The 20,143-nt window shown below is 40.8% G+C and overlaps 2 protein-coding genes across 5 annotated transcripts in view; one reads left to right on the top strand and one right to left on the bottom strand.

Annotated features, from left to right (window-relative positions):
- The window catches only part of EFCAB11 (EF-hand calcium binding domain 11), a gene marked incomplete at its 3' end in the record, with an annotated part of 228,093 nt that overhangs the window by 23,659 nt on the left and 184,291 nt on the right, over positions 1-20,143 (bottom strand). For 2 of the 4 annotated variants that reach the window (XR_013827350.1, XR_013827352.1), the window contains exon 7: positions 16,842-16,981. The exons of 1 other annotated variant lie outside the window; for it this stretch is intronic. Coding sequence is in view for 1 of the 3 variants with exons in the window: in XM_079915047.1 (XP_079771173.1) it covers positions 16,897-16,981 (85 nt within the window). Of the gene's footprint in view, positions 1-15,999; positions 16,982-20,143 lie in introns of those variants that run through there. One more of the 4 variants, XM_079915047.1, reaches the window with a different exon arrangement.
- On the top strand, positions 6,048-6,832 carry LOC307182549 (cytochrome c oxidase subunit NDUFA4-like). Its single transcript, XM_079913894.1, has one exon. It carries the CDS (start codon positions 6,394-6,396, stop codon positions 6,640-6,642), a length of 249 nt encoding a protein of 82 aa, XP_079770020.1. The 5' UTR covers positions 6,048-6,393; the 3' UTR covers positions 6,643-6,832.

The following is a 20,143-nucleotide window of genomic DNA, read 5'->3' as shown; positions in this document are numbered from 1 at the left end:
TTTCTAGATCCAGCGGTCCTGATACTGTGACTCAGCACATTGTGTTTCAGCACCCCTGGCCCTGCCCTAAACTCTTCTGATAAGCTACCAATGAAGCAAAGGAAACATTTACCTTTCTGTTCTTGGTCACAATCACTAAACTCTTCCTAACTTCATTAAAATCTATCGCTAAAACCCCACCAGCATGCTGTCACCTTTGTTGCAGGTGTGCATGTTCACTTCCTACCTCTCCAAGCCCAAGGCCAAGCCTTGTAGTTCTGTCTTCCCCTATTTTGCTCGGCACGGGTCCAGAGTCACACCTGCCAAACGTATCAGTCTCATGGGAAATGAAAGTCTATCAAGCCAGGCAAATAGGGTCTGTACAAGATTCAACCTATTCATGGGTCCAGGCGACTTTGCAAGTTAGAGCCTCAACTTGGCAGCGGCAATGTACTTTTCTACAGTGTAATTTCTCACACTCCTTTAGCTATCTGCTGTAAGGTGCACTTGGTTTTCTCTCTAGCTCTATCGTTCTACAACTTGATCCATTTTCCTGCCTCCCTGAGATATTTACGTCCTCCTGAACTCAAGGATTTCAGTACTTCAGATTTCTAAGGAAGGCAGTTTATTAGGAAACCTGTGTTTACTCAAGTATGTGGCAAGTCCCACTTGGCCAGCAAGCTAAATGTGATTCCTTGAAATTTTCTTCCAAGCATGGACTCCAGGGAGCTAAATGTAACATTTAGTCATCAACAGGATAATTTAGGTTCATTCTTTCTACTTGACTTCTAAGAAGGGATTGGAGTTCACGCTGGTAGTCTCTAGAAAATGCAGCTCCCTTCCCACCCTGTAGCGGTATGTTATTATTGAAAGAGCCACCTATTTCCTGCGCTGGCTTCCTCTACGCTTTGGGACTTAGACACAGTGTCTTTTCAGACGTGCTGACTCTTTATGGCTTCGGCAATGTAATAGTGGATAAATGCCGTTGCCGTTTACCATTTGGGATTCAACTCCACGTCTGGATCTTGTTATGCAGGCATTTTCAGAGCATTACAGCTCAGCTGTGAAAGCACTCTGGCTTAAAGCGAAAATGCAGTAGAACCTTGCTAATCTAACAGCTTAATCACACTTACCACCCCTTCACAGCAAGGACTTAATAGTAAGACTCAAAGTGAGGCTTCATGTCTTCAGAATGCACAGGAACACATTCTTCTGATGATTGTGTTATCATAAATAATCTCCAACTTTGCTTATTGAAGCAAATGAGACATTACTTTACCGCTGTGCTATCCTTTTAATGCAGCCTTCAAGGATAGCTTCAAAATGCTGGAGAACTTGACTGAGATATTCTGCCTAATGCCTTGAATTCTATCCTTCAGTACCAAGACTCTGTGAAAATGTATTGTGATCCTGGGCCATTTCGTGTCTTCAGGTGCCAGAAGACAATCTTTAGAGGAATGTTCTAAACAAGGAATGTTTGGATTTAGATATGGAAATTCACACATATATAATTCTAATTATTTGGCCAGAGTAGCTTAGTACATTTTCTCTCCCTTTGGGGGGTGAGGGAAGCTTTCATATTCATATTGAAGTTGTTTCCAGTTATCTAAACGATTTCCATGGCATATACTAGATAAATTTGTTTTCTATTTACCTTCTCGCCATTCATAAAACAGAGAGTGTGTTTCCAAAAGAAGAGAGACTGAAAAAGTGACCTATTGTTATTTTTGAAATCTAACTGATCTCACCTAAAATTCTACTGTCTCTAACCAGGAGATTACAGTTGAAAGTTTCTCTGTGTGTGTGTGTGTGTGTGTGTGTGTGTGTGTCCAAAATCGTTATACTCTTCTATATGAGGAAGTTTTTTACAGATTCCAGAAGACAGCCTTCAGTAACAAAGCTTAATGGAGATACAAGAGGGAAAAGTTGACGGCTCATGTTCACAAGTTCCCACGAAGACGACTACCAATCTATCCAACAAATATGTTTCTACTGAGTATAGTGCCTGAATCTGAGTGCAACACGAATACCCTGTACAGATGGATATGGCCATTTTAAGGGACTTAAAATGTGTTGATGGTTGGGGTTATAATCCAGTGTCGTGCAGGCTTCCCGTACATGGGGCTTTAGAATGCCCAGTCTCTGGTTATTTCAGAACAGGGTCTAGGTATGTGACTTGCTTTGTGGAGATCCCTTATTTTTTGGCAACAGGTTGCTCAAGACTTCCAAAGTAATTGGTATTCTCTCTTGTTACTTCATCTATTCTAGAGATGACATTTGTCAAAGATGGAAAAGACACCTCAGAGTTTTGCCCTGACTCAAGTTGTCCCAAGTGATGTCAATTCAACATCACTCCTTATAAATAAATTACTACAGACCCAATCATCAGAACCAAAGTTTCTCTTCAAGAAAAGGGTATTTTTCCATATATGCAAATTGAGCCAGATATTTCTCTTGTCAGAAACTCAGCATCATTGTATGTGGCAGGAGAAACATCAGTAGTAATCCAGTATTCCAAAGAATTCTTAGCTGATACCTTCATCTTTGAGGGAAGGAATTCCTAGGAAATCAGTGGAGAGTAACCGCTGAGGTCTGCATCTCAACTTTTCTGGGTTTCATGATCAGTATGATCTTTCCAAGTGAATTCTTGGGAGTCTACAGAAAATCTTTGCAAATTTAAAAATAATCCTTTACAAACATATGTGAAATTATGTCCCTGCCTTGCTCAAAACACTCCCCTGAGGGCTTCCCTGGTGGCACAGTGGTTGAGAGTCCGCCTGCCGATGCAGGGGACACGGGTTCGTGCCCCGGTCCGGGAAGATCCCACATGCCGCGGAGCGGCTGGGCCCGTGAGCCATGGCCGCTGAGCCTGCGCGTCCGGAGCCTGTGCTCTGCAACGGGAGAGGCCGCGGCTGTGAGAGGCCTGCGTACCGCAAAAAAAAACAAAAACAAAAACAAAAACAAAAAACACTCCCCTGACTTCCCATGACATTCGGAAGAAAATTCAGTCTTTACCATGCCTCCAGGTTTCCTCATGGCTGGCCTCTGCTTGAATCTCTGGCATCCTTGCCCTCCCTCATGGGTTCTGTTCACCATGGCCTCCTTGATATTCCAGCCTCCAGCCTCGAGCCTGTGCACCCACTGTCCCCCTGCCAGAAGTGCTCTTCCCCCAGATGACTCACCCTACACCTGTGACTCGTTCCCTCATTTGGTCTCTGCTCAGATGTCTCCCCTCCTCAGAGAGGACCTCCCTGAACCCCCGTTATGGGCTGAATTGTGTCCTCCCAGAATTCATATTGAAGCCCTAGCCCTCAGCATCTCAGAATGTGACTATATTCATCAATAAGGCCTTTAAAGAGGTGATTAAGTTAAAAAGGGTTTGTAAGGGTAGCCCTAATTCGATATGACTGGTGTCCTAATAAGAATAAGAGATTAGCACAGACAAAGACACACAGAGATGACCAAGTGAACACACTGTGAGAAGATGGCCATCTGTAAGCCAAGGAGAGAGGCCTCAGAAGAAACCAAAACTGCTGGCACCTTGACCTTGGACTTTTAACCTCTAGAACTGTGAGAAAACACATTTCTGTTGTTTAAGCCGCTCTATCTGTGATATTGTGTTACGGCCACCAAGGTAATACACTCCCCCAATCTAAGGGCCCTTCCCTGACTACTCTCCCCCATTCTGTGGTTTACATCTCTTCCTAGCCCTTGAGAGTACGAACTTATTTATTTATTTCATTTTTTTCTTTTCCATTATGGTTTATCACAAGGTATTGAATATAGTTCCCTGTGCTATACAGTAGGACCTTGTTGTTGATACTTTTTAAAATTGAGATTTAATTGACAGATAACATTATATCAGTTTCAGGTGTACAATGTAATGATTTGAGATATATATATATATATATATATATATATATATATATATATATATATATACATACTGTGAAATGGCCACCACAACAAGTCTAGTTAACATTCACCATTGCACATAGTTACAATTTTTTTCTTGTGCTGAGAACTTTTAAGGTCTATTTACTTTCTTAGCAACTTTCAGATGTACAATACAGTATTACTAACTACAGTCACCGTGCAGTATGTTACATCCCCAGGACTTAATTATTTTATAACTGGAAGTTTGTACCTTTTGACCACCTTCACACGTGGTAGGTGTTCAGTAAATATTTGCTTAATGAATTAATAAATATATTAAATAATGCACAGTAGTCTAGCTCTACAATAACTCTACTAGGAGCTCTGAGCCGTGTATGAATACAGATATTAAGGTCTTATGTTTAAATCAAATGAAGCAACTTATTCCCTAAATGTATAGAAACTTGGATTGAAATGATTATAATCCTGGCAGGCACCTCGGAAATGACACTGAAATGAAACTAAGAACTAGAAAGTTACTAAGTGGTAGCTGTGAATATGATATCAAAGTCAAGAACATAAACGGTTTTTCTTTCTGCTTTCTGGTCATTATACTATATTTGGAATAGTTAGGAAAAAACACACAACAAAGAAGCTAATGTTCTAAAAGGCAGAGATACTTGAAAGTCTTTGAACACCTCACCAGAAATAATTTAACCCAATAAGATTAAAATTCCAGAGCAAAGGTAGCAAAAATACAGAAAGGGAAGAAAGACAGTTGTAAGACCTCCCATTCCCACACACGTTTACCACCACGCTAATAATTAGTAGACGTGGGGTTCCCATAGCAAATAATTTCCATTTCCACCACCTGTAAGAAATAGCATTCCATCAATGTTCTCAGAAACATAGCTGGTCTCCATCACTCATGATCTGATTGGTCTAGGAACAGATAAACAATAGAGAAAAAATAATGATCCACAAGGATGAATCTTTACCATCATATAATCAATCAGCAAACATGTATTGACTACCTGCTACTATTTGAAATTCTATCCATGGTGTCATAGGAAAATCCAACATTATATTCAAAAGCTTCACGTGATTTATGTAGTCAAGCAAACCTACATTAAATGGATATTAAGTCCCTTGCTGGAATGTAAGCCAAGGCCATGACACCGATTCACCTCTGTATTTCAAGATCCTTACACCTAGCTAGGGCTGCAATAATATTTGTTGAATGAATAAATGAATATCAAAATAGAAGTAAAACTACGGCAGTGGCTCAGTTTCTTGAGTGACCCATGAGTCATGAATTCAAAACTGTTAGAATCTTTAAAAGGACTTTGGTCAGCAAGCTTTGTAGGGAAAAAGCAGGCTACTGGACATCCAATCCAAAGACAAAGATTCCCTACACTCAACCTCGTGGTCAAATATCATCCAGTGTCTACCACTGACTGCTTTGCTGGCAGCGGCAACGAATGTCTGTTATTTTGGTCTGTCCTGCATGGACTCCCTCCTTCTTTGAATACCGACATCTCAATCTGCCTTTCTCAGCCTTGATTCACACAGTTTAGGTGGAGCCAAACCCTCTCCCCACCCAGCGAAGATGGGCAATTGGCTCAGGTCAGGCCAAGCCAAGGTTGCCTTCCACTTGACCACAGTGATGGGTTTAGGGATATTAGGTGACTCAAGACAGGTCCACAAGACTCAAGGCCAGATTCATGCTGGGACTTCAGAGGGAAAAGCCTTGTCTTTTTACCAAACTCTAGACTTTATTTATTTATCTTCGTTTCTGTGCGCCACTTTCTCAAGTTGCGGCGAGAGGGGGCTACTCTTCATGTGGTGTGCGGGCTTCTCAATGCTGTGGCTTCTCTTGCTGCGGAGCATGGGCTCTAGGCACGCGGGCTTCAGTAGCTGTGGCGCACAGGCTTAGTTGCTCTGCGGCATGTGAGATCTTCCCGGACCAGGACTCGAACCCGTGTCCCCTGCACTGGCAGGCGGATTCTTGACCACTGCGCCACCAGGGAAGTCCCAAACTCTAGACTTTTAGATGTAGGTCTGATGCTAGTCAGTTTAACCATGTTAGCAGAGAGGTAGGCAACTCTAGAGGTGGAGAAAATGTGTGTGTGTGTGTGTGTGTGTGTGTGTGTGTGTGTACACGCACGCGCGCGCTCATGCCTGGGTGTTCACATGCTTGGGCATGGTGGGGGGAGAGGAGAAAGAGAGAGAGAGCGCGTGAGAGAGCACGCAAGCCACCATTTAGTCACTTGGATACAGCTGTGCCTGAAACTGGATACACACCACCGATAAATTCCCATAGTGCTTCAGCAAATTTGAGTTGGTTTCCCGGGCTCGCTAGCAAAATAACTTGAATAATACAACAACACAGAGCAAGCCTCAAACTAGTCTGCTTCTCAGTGGAACATCCCACGGTGAAAGCAGTTGTCAAGAAAAAGGAATACAGTAGACTGTTTAGTCCCAGGCCTTGAAAGTTTGTTGTTCTCTCCATCTGGACTCGAGGCTTCTGTCGCAACCATGTTTCTCCAGATCATCATTCAGGCCAAGAGGCATCCTAGCTTGATCCCTATCTTCATATTTACTGGAGTGGGAGGTACTGGAGCAGCGCTGTATGTCTCGCACCTGGTGTTGTTCAATCCAGACGTCAGTTGGAACAGAAAGGATAACCCAGAACCCTGGAACAAACTGGGTCCCAATGATCAGTACAAGTTCTATTCAGTGAATGTAGATTACAGCAAACTGAAGAGAGAAGGTCCAGACTTCTAAATGAAATGTTTCACTATAAAACTGCTTAGAATGAAGTTCTTCCAGAAGCCACCTGCACAATTTTCCACTTAACCAGGAAATATTTCCCCTCTAAATGCACGAAATCATGTTGGTGTATTGTGCTGGGGTTTACACTGATTAATAAATAGTCTGAAACTTGAAAAAAGACAAAAGAAAAAGGACTACAAATTTATGGACAAGCATGGAACTGGGAAAGTTACCTCCCCCCTCTGTGCCCAAGTTTCTGCATCTGTGAAATGGGGATGATAATGAAACCTCCCTCGTGGCATTACTGTGATTAAATAAGTCAATAAGAAAAGTGTTATATGAAAGTATCCCAAATGTTGGTACGATTGGTACTATTATTAGTTATTGCTACTATTATTGTTATTTCCGTTGTAAAAATGATTATATCAATGCTAGAGTTCTATTGCCCTATGTGAAGGCTCTACTCTGGAGTCATATTTGAATTGTTACCAAGTTGAATTAACTACCCATAGGGTCTATTATTGGATACATTGGGCATTTATTCAATCATTCAGAAAGGAAATCCCAGCCAAAAACAAAAAAGAAAGAATTACAAAGGAACTTCCCTGGCAGTCCAGTGGTTAAGATGCACTTCCAGTGTAGGCGGAGGGAGTTCAATTCCTGGTCGGGGAACTAAGATCCCACATGCTGCTGGGCTCCCCAAAAAAGGAAATCCACATCCAAGTCTGGGATCTGGCCTGACTCCTGAATCCACAGGGAGCACCCGTGGACAAATAGGAGACCCCTGGAGGACAGGGTCCTTATCACTACAAGAGCCTGTGGCTCCATCTGCGCCTGTGGAATCAGGCAAACTTCCCTTCTCTGTGGAATCCAGGAGGGAAACAAGTATTTTTAAGGGAACGGAGGGAAAAGGATAATGGTAGCTTTAGCTTGAATCTGAGGCTGCTGTAAGAGAGAATAACAGTGTTGGTAATTTCTCCTTCCTGTTTAAGCACTTTGGTGAAGTGCCTTCCCCTAAATTAAACTGGGAAGTAAGAAAAGACTAGTTCACATGCCAGCATACAGACCCACAGGCCCACTTGGCTACAGATCTCTAGCACACGGGAGTTGTCTTAGAGGAGAACTGGGGAACTGGGCCAGACTGCAATAGCAGAACTTCCCTCCACTGCGGGAAAAAAAGAAAAAAGAAAATGAACTTCAGTCATCTCAGTCAAAAATGTACTGAGGTTGGGCTTCCCTGGTGGCGCAGTGTTTGAGAGTCCGCCTGCCGATGCAGGGGACACGGGTTCGTGCCCCGGTGCGGGAAGATTCCACATGCCGTGAAGTGGCTGGGCCCGTGAGCCATGGCCGCTGAGCCTGCGCGTCCGGAGCCTGTGCTCTGCAACGGGAGAGGCCACGACAGTGACAGGCCCGCGTACCGCAAAAAATAAATTAAAAAAAAAATGTACTGAGGTTTTCTTCCCAAATCCTTTATCTTTCTTCTCAGTCTCTTTTTCCTCCTTCTCCTCCGCCTCCTCTTTTTAAGAAAAACTGTGGTAACATATACATATATATTATACATATATGTATACATATATGTTAAAAACTGTGGTAACATATACCATATCCATAATGTTAAAGTGTGCCGTTCAGTGGCACTGAGTACTTTCACATTGTGCAACCGTCCGCATCATGCATCTCCAGAACTTTCTCATCATCCCACCCTGAAACTCTGTCGACATTAAACACCAGCTCTCCATTTCCCCTCCCCCTAGCCTCTGGTATCCACTATTCTACTTTCTGTTTCTATGAATTTGACTGCTCTAGGTCTCTGATATGAGTGGAATCACACTGTATCTGTAGTTTTGTAACTGGATTATTTCACCTAGCTTAATGTTTTCAATGTTCATGTTGTGGCATGAGCCTGAATTTCCTTCTTTTTTAAGACTGGATAATGTTCCATTGTATGTACCACATTTTGTTTATCTATTTATCTGTTTACGGACACTTACGTTGCTTGCACCTTTTGACTCTTGTGAATAATGCTCCTATGAACATGGGTGTACAAATATACATGTTCCAGTACCTGATTTCAATTCCTTTGGCTATATGCCCAGAAGTGGAATTGCTAGATCATGGGGTAAATCTACGTTTAATTATTTGAGGAACCATCATACTGTTTTCCTTAGCAGTTATACTGTTTTCTATTCCCACTAGCTATGCACCATGGTTCAATTTCTCCACTTCTTCACCAGTATTTGTTATTTTCTGTTTTTCTTTTTTAAAAAAATAATGGCCGTATTAATGGGTGTGAAGTGGTATCTCATTATGGTTTTGATTTGAATTTCCCTAGTGATCAGTGATGTTGAGCATCTTTTCATGTGTTTAGTGACTTTTTGTATATCTTCTTTGATGGAATGTCTATATATTCAAGTCCTTTGCTCATTTTTTAATTGAGTTATTTGGTATTGTTGAGTTGTAAGAGTTCTTTATATATTTTGAATATGAATCCCTTATTAGATATACGATTCACAAATATTTTATCCTGTTTCCTGGGTTGGCTTTTCACTCTGTTGATAATGTCTTTTCATGCACAGAAGTTTTAAATTTTGACGTAGACCAATTTATCTGTTTTTTCTTTTGTTACCTATGCTTTAGGTGTCATATCCACAAAATCATCACCAAATCCAACGTCATGAACTTTTTTCTTTATGTTTTCTTTGAAGAGTTTTATACCTTTGACTCATGTTTAGGTTTCTGATCCATTTTGAGTTAATTTTTGTATATGGTGTAAGGTCCAACTTCATTTTTTGGCATGTGAATATCCAGTTTTCCTGTCACCATTTGTGGAAAAAAAAAACAACCCACAATGTTTAGTTTTGAAAACACTCCTAACTGTGAGGTGTAAAATCTTTTCTCAGTTCTTTTAGTGTTTGCTTTGTGTATGTGAAGCTCTGTGAATAGGTGTATACTCATGTAGAACTGTTATGTTTTTTAATGAATGATCCTTTATCATTGTGAATTGTTCCTCTTTTTCTCTGGTTATATTCTTTATCCTGAAGTTCACCTTGTCTGATATTAATATAGACACTCAGCTTTCTTATTATTAATGTTTGTATAGTATATCTTTTTCCATTCCTTTATATTTAAATTAGATCTCTTGTAGGCAATGTTCCATTGGGTTTTACTCTCTTATCCAGGTTGACTTTTAATTAAAGTATTTTTATTTAATGTAGTTTGTGATATGGTTGGAGCTAAGTCCAACCTTACTATTTTATTTTCTACTTGGTTATTTGTATTTTTTTCCTCTTTTCATGCTATCTTTTAGATTATTTTTAGATTCTATTTTCTCTCTATTGGCTTATTATCAGTATCTACTTGCCTTATTTTTTTGATGGAGTATAGAGTTCACAATAAGCACCTTTAACATCACAGTCTACTCTCAAATCGTAATATACCACTAATATGTACCCTAAGAACCACACAATAGCTGTACTTCCATTTCTCCCTTGGGGTCATTTAAACAATTGTTGTCATTCATTTTACTTCTACATATATAATAACCCCCACAATACATTGCTATTATTTTTTTCCTTAAATGGTCAATTCTTTTTAAAAGAAAATTTTAAATTAGGGAGACACTTATTTTGTATTTATACACACATTCACCACTCCAGTGTTCTTCCCTTCGTGTAGAGCCAAGCTTCCAACTGGTATCATTTTTCCTTCAGCCTGAAACGTTTCCTTTAACATTTCTTATGGTGTAGGTCTCCCGGATAAAAAGCCTTGTTTTGCTTCCATTTTGAAGATTATTTTTTCTAGATATAGAATTCTACTTTAATCTTTTTTTTTCCCCTTCTATCTCTATAAGAACACATTTTCCTTGTCTTCTAGCTTGCATTGTTCCTGACAAGAAGTCTGTGAGCATTCTCGTCTTTGCTCTGTATATGTAATATGTCTCTCTTTCTGGCTCCTTTTAGTAACTCTTTTATCACTGGTTTTCAGTAACTTGTGATGTGTTTTTATTTGTATATTTTCTGCTTGGGATTCATTGAGCCTCTTGAATCTATACATTTATAGTTTTCCTTAAACTTGGGAAAATTTTGGCCATTATTTCTTCAAATAGCATTTCTGTCCCCCCTTTTCTGGTACTCCCATTTTATATATGTTAGACCACTTAATCTTGTTCCACAGGTCACTAAAGCTCTTTTCATTTTTTTCAGACTCTTTTTCTTCTCTGTGTTTCAGCCTAGATAGTTTCCTTTGTGATTTCTTCAAGTTCACTGATCTTTTTTTTTCTATAGTGTCCAATGTCTTGTAAAACTTGTCCAGTGAATTCTTCACTTCATTTGGTTCCATTGAAATTCCATTCATTTCTTTTTTTATAGTTTGTATTTCTTTCCTCAGTATGATCATGTTTTCCTTTGATTTCTTAAACACATTAATATGAGCTATTTTAAAGTTTTTGTTTGATGATTCCATTATTGCTATCATTTCTGGGTCTGTTTCTTATGATTAATTTTTCTCCTGATTATGAATCATACCATCTTGCTTCTTTGAATGTTTAGTAACTTTTGACTGTGATTTAAAATTTTTTTAATTAATTAATTAATTAATTTATTTTTGGCTGCGTTGGGTCTTCACTACAGCACACAGGCTTTCTCTAGTTGCAGCGAGCAGGGGCTACTCTTTGTTGCAGTCCACGGGCTCCTCATTGCAGTGGCTTCTCTTGTTGGGGAGCATGGGCTCTAGGCACAGGCTTCAGTAGTTGTGGCTCGAGGGGTCTAGAGTGCAGGCTCAGTAGTTGTGGCTCAGGGGCTTCGTTGCTTCGCGGCATGTGGGATCTTCCTGGACCAGGGCTTGAACCCGTGTCCCCTGCATTGGCAGGTAGATTCTTAACCACTGCACCACCAGGGAAGCCCCTTGATGTGATTTTAAATTTCACATTGTTTTGTGTCTGGCTTTTGTTGTCTTTCTTTAGAGTATTGATGTTCATTTTGACAAGCATTAATTTACTTATGGACTAGCTTAATTTTTTTTATTTTCAAGCTTTGTTAGGTCGAATCTAGAACATCCATTGTTTTAGGGCTAATTTATCTCTACTACTATGGCCTAACTGTTCTGAGGTCTCTAGTAAATGCCTCAGTGGTTGTAATAAGCAAAATAATGGCCTCCCCAAATGTCCACATCCTAATTCCTGGAACCTGGGAATAATTAAGTTAAATGACAAAGGGGAAATAGGGTTTAAGAATTAAGTTTTGCTAATCAGCTGACTTTAAATTAGGGAGATTATCCTGGGTTATCTAGGTGGGCTCAAGGGTCTTTAAAAGCTGAAGAGGGAGGCAGAAGAGAGAACCAGAGAGACAGAGTGTGAGAAGGACGCAGTTCAATGTTGTTGACTTTGAAGACAGAGGAAAGAGGCCATGAGTCAAAAAACAGTGGGTGGTTCCTAGGAGGGAAAAAATGCAAAGAAACCGATTCTTCCCCAGATCCTCCAGAAAGGAATGCATCATACCCGCATTTGGGTCTTACCCCAGTGAGATCCGTGTCAGACTTCTGGTCTACAGAACTGTAAGTTAATACATTTGTGTTGTTTTAAACCACTACACTGAGAGTAATTTGTTACAGCAGCCGCAGAAAACCAAGGCAGTGGTCAGTGAGATTTCTCCACGCTGACTGGGTGGAACTCAACTGTCTTCCAGATAACTGTGAATGCTGAGAACGTTTCTGTTTATGGCTCCCTCGTGCTTCTTTCACCTTGTTTTGTTTCCCTTCCCTCAGGGATTATAGTCCTGCTGTCCAACATCTGAAAATAATTGTATCATATATTTTATCCAGTTGTCTAGTTGTTTATGGCAGGAAGGGAACAAATAGTACTGGTTATTCCAACATGGCTAGAGGCAGAATATAATGTGTGCAACTTTGCATATTGAGAAACAAAATTATATAGCATGACTTTTTTTTTTAACATCTTTATTGGAGTATAATTGCTTTACAATGGTATGTTAGTTCCTGCTTTATAACAAAGTGAATCAGCTATACATATACATATGTTCCCATATCTCTTCCCTCTTGCGTCTCCCTCCCTCCCACCCTCCCTATTCCACCCCTCTAGTGTATATATGTCCATGTCACTCTCTTACTTCATCCCAGCTTACCCTTCCCCCTTCCCGTGTCCTCAAGTCCATTCTCTAGCTCTGCGTCTTTATTCCTGTCCTGACCCTAGGTTCTTCAGAACCTTTTTTTGTTTTTGGATTCCATATATATGTGTTAGCATACAGTATTTGTTTTTCTCTTTCTGACTTACTTCACTCTATATGACAGATTCTAGGTCCAGCCAGCTGACTACAGATAACTCAGCATCGTTTCATTTTATGGCTGAGTAATATTCCATTGTATATATGTGCTATATCTTCTTTATCCATTCATCTGTCGATGGACACTTAGGTTGCTTCCATAACATGACTTTTTTAAAAAAAACCTCCTTAAGTGTAGAACTGAAGACCCAGCTCAGTCTTATGGTCAAATTAAAGCATGGCCTTCTTTTGGTCTTGGCAGCCACTGCTGATGACAAGATGAACTTTGTATGTCTTCACATGGTCTTCCCTTTGTGTGTGCCTGTAATCTAACCTCTTCTTTAAGAACACGAGTTATATTGGATTGGTGCCCACCTTAGTAACCTCATTTTAACTTTTAGTCACCTCTTTAAAGACCCTATCTCCAAATATAGTCACATTTTGAGGTCCTGGGGGTTGGGGCTTCCACATATGAATTTGGGAGGAGGTGGCCACGTCCAACACGTAACAGTGCTTTCCCATGCTTAAAGTTACTGTTTCCAAAAAGACTGGAAATCTTTTCTTCCTCTGTTTCTATGGCCCATTGACTGTTCTTTATTAGTTAATGGCAGCGGGAATATTTAATGAGGTCAACTTGATTTGCTGGACAGGGTACCAGAATATGGTCAAGATACAATTCCTTCCCTCAAGGGGCTCTCTGCTTGTGGTGGAATTATACTTTGGAAATATTAAAATATTAACTGATTTTTTTTTTTTGTCCTTAGCACTTTCTTCTACCGACTGACCCACAAACAAATTTCTATACACCCTGGACTCTCACATAAGCTTCTTTATCCTCACATACCTATAAGCAGCATGAAAATGCTGAGTCTTGGACCAATGGAGGGAAGCCCTACAGTCAAGAATGAGTGAAAAATCCCCAGTTAACTGACAATGAAATTCCAAACAGAAACGAGAATGCCTGCATCCAATGATGATATTGAAGACCAGATGCCCATCCCCACAACCTAAAACTTAGATGGAACTCCAAAAGAAATTAGGAAAACCCCCAATGAACTAGAATTCCTTTTCTGCTAAGTCAGAAGCATGGAAACTCAAGAAAGGAATTGAATAAAGAAAGTCACATTTCTTGTACCTGAAATCAATACCTATGATATTGTCTATTTGGGAAAGGAAGACATTTCCATAAGAAGAGAAGCATTGACACTGGCTAGTAGATACAGAGAGTAAACAAGCTGTGTAGCAGACACTTTCTATAGCAGCTCAAGGCCTTTGAAGCCTGTGGAGGTGGAGAGGATATCACGAATGGCCAGTGACCTTCTTGAATATTAACTGACCATTCTGGTTAAGGCAGGGGTCCCCAATCCCCGGGCTGTGGACCCATAGTGGTCCTCGGCCTGTTAGGAATCAGGCCGCACAGCAGGAAATGAGTGGCAGCTGCTGCTCCCCATTGCTCCCCATCTATCACATTACTGCCTGAACCATCCCCTCCCCATCTGTGGAAAAACTGTTTTCCACAAAACCGGTCCCTGGTGCCAAAAAGGTTGGGGACCACTGGGTTAAGGTGAGGCACTGTGCCTAACAAGCTGGGTACTATAATAAGCAAACCCCAAATTTATTTATTTTTCATTAATTTTTATTGGAGTATAGTTGCTTTAAAATGTTGTGTTAGTTTCTTCTGTGCAGCAAAGTGAATCAGTTATACCTATACATATATCCACTCTTTTTTACATTTCCTTCCCATTTAGGTCACCACAGAGCACTGAGTAGAGTTCCCTGTGCTATACAGTATGTTCTCCTTAGTTATCTATTTTATACATAGTAGTGTATATATGTCAATCCCAATCTCCCAATTCATCCCACCTCCCCTTCCCCCCTTTGTAACTGTAAGTTTTTTCTCTACATCTGTGACTCTATTTCTGCTTTGCAAATAAGTTCATCTGTACCATTTTTCTAGATTCCACATATAAGCGATGTTATATGATATTTGTTTTTCTCTTTCTGACTTACTTCACCCTGTATGACAATCTCTAGGTCCATCCACATCTCTGCAAATAGCACTATTTTGTCCCTTTTTATAGCTGAGTAATATTCCACTGTATATATTACCACATCTTCTTTATCCATTCCTCTGTCAATGGACATTTAGGCTGCTTCCATGTCCTGGCTATTGTAAATAGGTGCATGCATCCTTTGGAATTCTAAGCAAACCTCAAATTTAAAAGTTTAACCACAATAGTTTACTCCTTGCATGTGTAACAGTTTGACAGTGGTGATCCTGGTTGCTTCCTCCACACAGTCATTCAGGGACCCAGGATGCTAGGTCTCCCCAGTGCAAGGTGGAACATTGTAACAACAATACAGAGAATTCCTAATGAAAGGAATCATCACAGTTCCCATTCATCGAGTGCTTCCTGAGGGCCAGGCACTGTGCTGAGACTCACCATTCCGTCCTCACAACAACACTCTGTGAAGAAGCCAGGGCTTGGAAAGGCTCACGCCCAATTTTGCCCAACCACAAGCCAGATTCTTAATCATTCCACTCTACATCAGCTTCTTGATTTATGCTGATATTGCATTCCTGAGGAGTGACAGTTAATTCAAAAACATGTAGAGCAAAAATGAATTTTCTCACCAGAAATGAAGGGAAAGAAATGCAAGAGAAATGCTCTAGTAGACTGCAAAAGATTCCAGTCATGTAAATGTTTTTGCTATATTGCATTAATATGAACAGTAAATAAGCAGTTTATGGGGAAAGTTGAATATATTAAAATTTATTCATGGAATAACAAGAAAAAAATAGCCACTGACTAATGAAGAACTGGCCAATATAGCCTGCAAATGTGAGTATGCAAGTCTCCATTTTCTACATTATGAGAATTTTAATGTGTGAAGTCTCTCATCACATTACTGGCGTTCCCAGCCAAACAATGCTGTTACTCTTGGTGGCCCTGCTTACATTTTTTCTTAGCGTTTTCATCAGAGAGAAGCATACAGCCAAAGCCTATGACAATACTAATTAATAATAATAATAGTCAAGAGCAAACACTCACTGAGCACTATGTGCAGACACTATTCTAAACACATGCATTGATTCATTTAGCCTTCATGTTCACCCACTAGGATAGGTTCTTTTATTATCTCCATTTTACAGATGAGAACACTGAGGCACTGGGAGATTAACTTCCTATGATGGTTGCTTTTATGTGTCAACTTGGCTGGGCCATGGTGCCCAGATATTTGGTCAAACATTATTCTGGATGTTTCTATGAGAGTGTTTTTGGATGAGATTTACATTTAAAGCAGTGGACTTTGAGCCAAGCAGATTGCCCTCAATAATGCTGGGCGGGCCTCATCCAATCAGCTGAAGGCCTGAAAAGAACGAAAAGCTAACCTCTCTCTAAGCAAGAAGAAATTCTACCAGCAGACTGCCTGTGGACTCCATCTGCAGCACTGGCCCTTCCTGGTTCACTAACAGACTGCCTTTGGATTTGAAGTGCAACTCTTTCCTGTGTCTCCAGCCTGTTGGCCTCCCCCATCAGATTCTGGACTTGCCAACCCTCCACAATCACATAAGTCAATTGCTTAAAATAAATCTCTTTCTACATATGTATCACATCCTACTGGTTCTGTTTCTCTGGAGAACCCCAACTAATACACTTGCCTAAAGTTATATACCCAGTAAATGGCAGAACTGGCTTTCAATCCTGCAGTCTGGTGCCGAAATCCATAGTCTTGATGGGAACTGTCCTGTTAGCCCTTGTCAGTGCACCTGGTAACCTCTATTCTTATGTTAGTTGCTTTTTCCCCACTTCTTCAAATTAAATGACCATATTGGTTAAGATAATGCAAATTGCCTAAGAAGCTAGCTGCCATAATAAACAAACCCCAAATTTCAGAGGCCAACCACAATATACATTTGCTTCTTACATCTACCTGTAGCCATTTGACAGGGGCCATCCTGGTTGCTAGGTGACCTTCCTTCACACACTCATTCAAGGGACCCAGCGGCTTGAGGCTCTGCCATCTTCAGCAGGTAGGGTCCAAGGTCACCCTGGGGCTTGACTCCACTCCAGCTAGCCAGAAGGGGAAAGGAACATGGTAGATCATGCATGAGAATTTTTATAATCACTATCGCTAAGGAATTTTTTGTTAAAACAATTTGGCAAGCAGTTTAAATTGTGTTATTCTGAAATTATTTTATGTGCATGTGTGTTGCTCATTCATTGTTCTTTTTCTTTTTTTTTTTTTTTTTTTTGCGGTACGCGGGCCTCTCACTGTTGTGGCCTCTCCCGTTGCGGAGCATAGGCTCCGGACGCGCAGGCTTAGTGGCCATGGCTCACGGGCCCAGCCACTCCGCGGCATGTGGGATCTTCCCGGACCGGGACATGAACCCATGTCCCCTGCATCGGCAGGCGGACCCTCAACCACTGTGCCACCAGGGAAGCCCCATTTTCTTTTTTTCTTTTTTTTTTTATTGTTCATTTTAAAGAATGTAATTCTTTAAGATGACATTTAAAAGCACATTTTAAAGTTGCTCATTTTATTTCAAACTCCTTAAGTTAACAGGGTGTAAAATGAGAGGTAGGTGCATTTCTTAATGAATCAACCAAATTGACTAGAAGGGTTGTTTATATAGAGGATATTATGAGAGAAGGTTGGAGGTAAAGTTGGGACAAGATTATGGAGGGCCTTGAATGCCAGGCTAGGCGGCTTGGACCTTTTCCTTTGAGAGATCTCAAATTCTTGCTCTTTCTCCTCTAAACTAACAGCCCTTATTCTCTACACTAACTAATCATAGGTGAGGTTCACCACCACACTTGAGTGTGATAATATTTACCTCATCATTTGTTTGTTTCTCATTGCCTCTCCTCCCTCCACACCCATTGCCTGGATAAACTGTATGCATCTCAAGGGCAGGACCGTGACTTACACTCTTATTAATGCTGCACAAGCCTAGCAGAGCATCTCATATGTGAAGTTAAGGACTACATTCTGTTGAAATTCAAGAGATGTCCCTGCACCTTCAAATATCCCACAAATTGGTGAATGTAACTATGCATCTAATTTTCTCCCAAAATGCAATATATTCTAACTGAAAAATATGAATGATGTCTTGAGGCTTCTGATGACTTTATAAACTACCACGTTCCGGTTGGGGCTCTCACCAAAATGACTTACCCAATTATGCTCCCTGGCTCGGGGATTGCATCCTTTAACTGTTTTCACATCATAAAGCCAAGCTGCCGTCACATTTGGCATTCTCTTCTTTGAAATGTCTATTGTTAGGTGGGGAATCTCTATTTCTCAGGCCTCTTTATTTTCCTTTCACTTCTATCACTAAGACTAGCAGTCAGCTGATATTTTTTTAGCACTTTTTTGGGGGAGCAAAGCATTTAAAAAAAAATTACATCAAAAATTTATTGCATAAGGAATGACCAGTAGAGAACAAAATCCTATTTGTGCTGGTAGTCAGCTAGGATCACTCACTAGCTGAGAAACTCACTCCCACCCACGAGCCTGGGACTCAAATTCATGGCTCAGCAAAATTATACGTGACCGTACCTCATGGATCTGGGATTTACAAATAATCAAAACCACGTGTGCTGACTCTAGAGATGGTAAGTATCTAGGATATAATAGCAAATGTGACAATAGCATTGATACCACTAGTTACCAAGCTGTGTGACTGTGTGTGTGTCAAACTGGATATGTGTCTGTATGAATACATTTGCATACAAACGTGAGTGTGGGCATGTGTGTATTTTCAAGTTCTTCATTGCTACATAACAAGCTACCTCAAACAGTGGCTTGAAACAATAACCATCATTTCTTCACCCACTCAGTTCTGGGACTGCCTGAGCTCAGCTGGGTGATTCTCACTTGGGGTGGCTCCACAGCTGCAATTAGCCTGTGAGTGGAGCTGAAATCATCTCAAAGACCTCTTCACACACACATCTGGGGCTTGGACTGGGAAAACCCAAAAGATCTGGGAGTTAGGGCTGGAAGATAGGCAGCTCCTTGGGCATCTCTATTTCTATTTGGTTTCTCCACGTGGCCATTCTAGTATGGTGGCCTCAGTGTAGCTGGACTTTTACATGGCAGCTCAGCACTCCAAAAGCATGGGTTCAAGGAGAGAGAGACAGAGACAGAAACAGAGAGAAACTGTAGCAAGATGGGTGCTATGCTCTTACAGAATCCCATGCACATAATCATGTACGTCTTATTGCCTTTGCCACCTTCCATTGATTAGGAGCTTGTCACAAGCTCCGCCCACACTTGTGGGGAGGGGAGTGACACAAAGGTATGAATACCAGGAGGGAGGGATCATGGGGTCCCCCTAAAGGCTGTCTGCCACATGTAATGAAATTAAGCAGTGTGTTCCAAATCACATAGCTAGTAAGCCCCACACATAGGATTTGACCCCCGGTGGTCTGATTCCAGAGTCCCCATTCTCAATTATCATACTAGAGGGACATGTGGTGTGAGTGCATATTTTCAGCTGTCATAATCCTCTTTTTAAATGAATACATTCTCCTGTGCATCCTCAGTTAGTCAGAAACTAAGCTGACAGAATCATGCTTCTGAGTCTGCAAAGTTGAAGACCAGCCCCCAGGACAGGACATGGTAACTTCATGCAGGTAATGCCACACCCATCAATGAGGCTTCCTTGCTGATACCTTCAGGTCATAACTATATACCTAATATATTTGTATAAACAGAGGAAGATAGCTTGTCAGAAGACCATACATTTCCTTGGAACATCTTCAGGCCAGATGGCACGTGGGCAGGAACAAACAGCTAATGTTGCAATGGAAGCAACTGGGGGAAAGTCCTGTAGATGCTGGGCCTTCAGCCTTGGGAAGGACTCCAGCAGCAGCTGATTCTCTACCATACAACGGGCTGAAAAAAACACATCTCTGTAAAAATAAAGAAAAGCCTAACTGAGTGCAGCTGCCATCCTCCCAATAATTAGATTCGGAGGATTATGCTGAGATGAATGGAAGATATCATATGGTCACTGCTAGAAATATTTGCCATCTTTGTCTAACTGCACTACCAGATACTAGAGTTCTTAGCAGACCCACATATGTTTGTTTTTAATTAAAATGTGCTGAATGAACCGTTAGCTACACTGAAATAATGAAGAAAAGCAACACAAGACAAATCGGCTAATTGACAACTCCAAACATTCTATTTTATACCCTTCAGTTATGTTAATGGAGAGTTCTAATATG

This window comes from Stenella coeruleoalba, assembly GCF_951394435.1.
Source record: "Stenella coeruleoalba genome assembly, chromosome: 2".
NCBI lineage: Eukaryota > Metazoa > Chordata > Mammalia > Artiodactyla > Delphinidae > Stenella > Stenella coeruleoalba.
The sequence above is the reverse complement of the archived record's forward strand: the minus strand, read 5'-3'. Positions and strand labels throughout refer to the sequence as shown.

Bases quoted from the DNA above. Each gene is read 5' to 3' on its own strand.
- LOC307182549 (XM_079913894.1), top strand. From the start codon at position 6,394: ATGTTTCTCCAGATCATCATTCAGGCCAAGAGGCATCCTAGCTTGATC.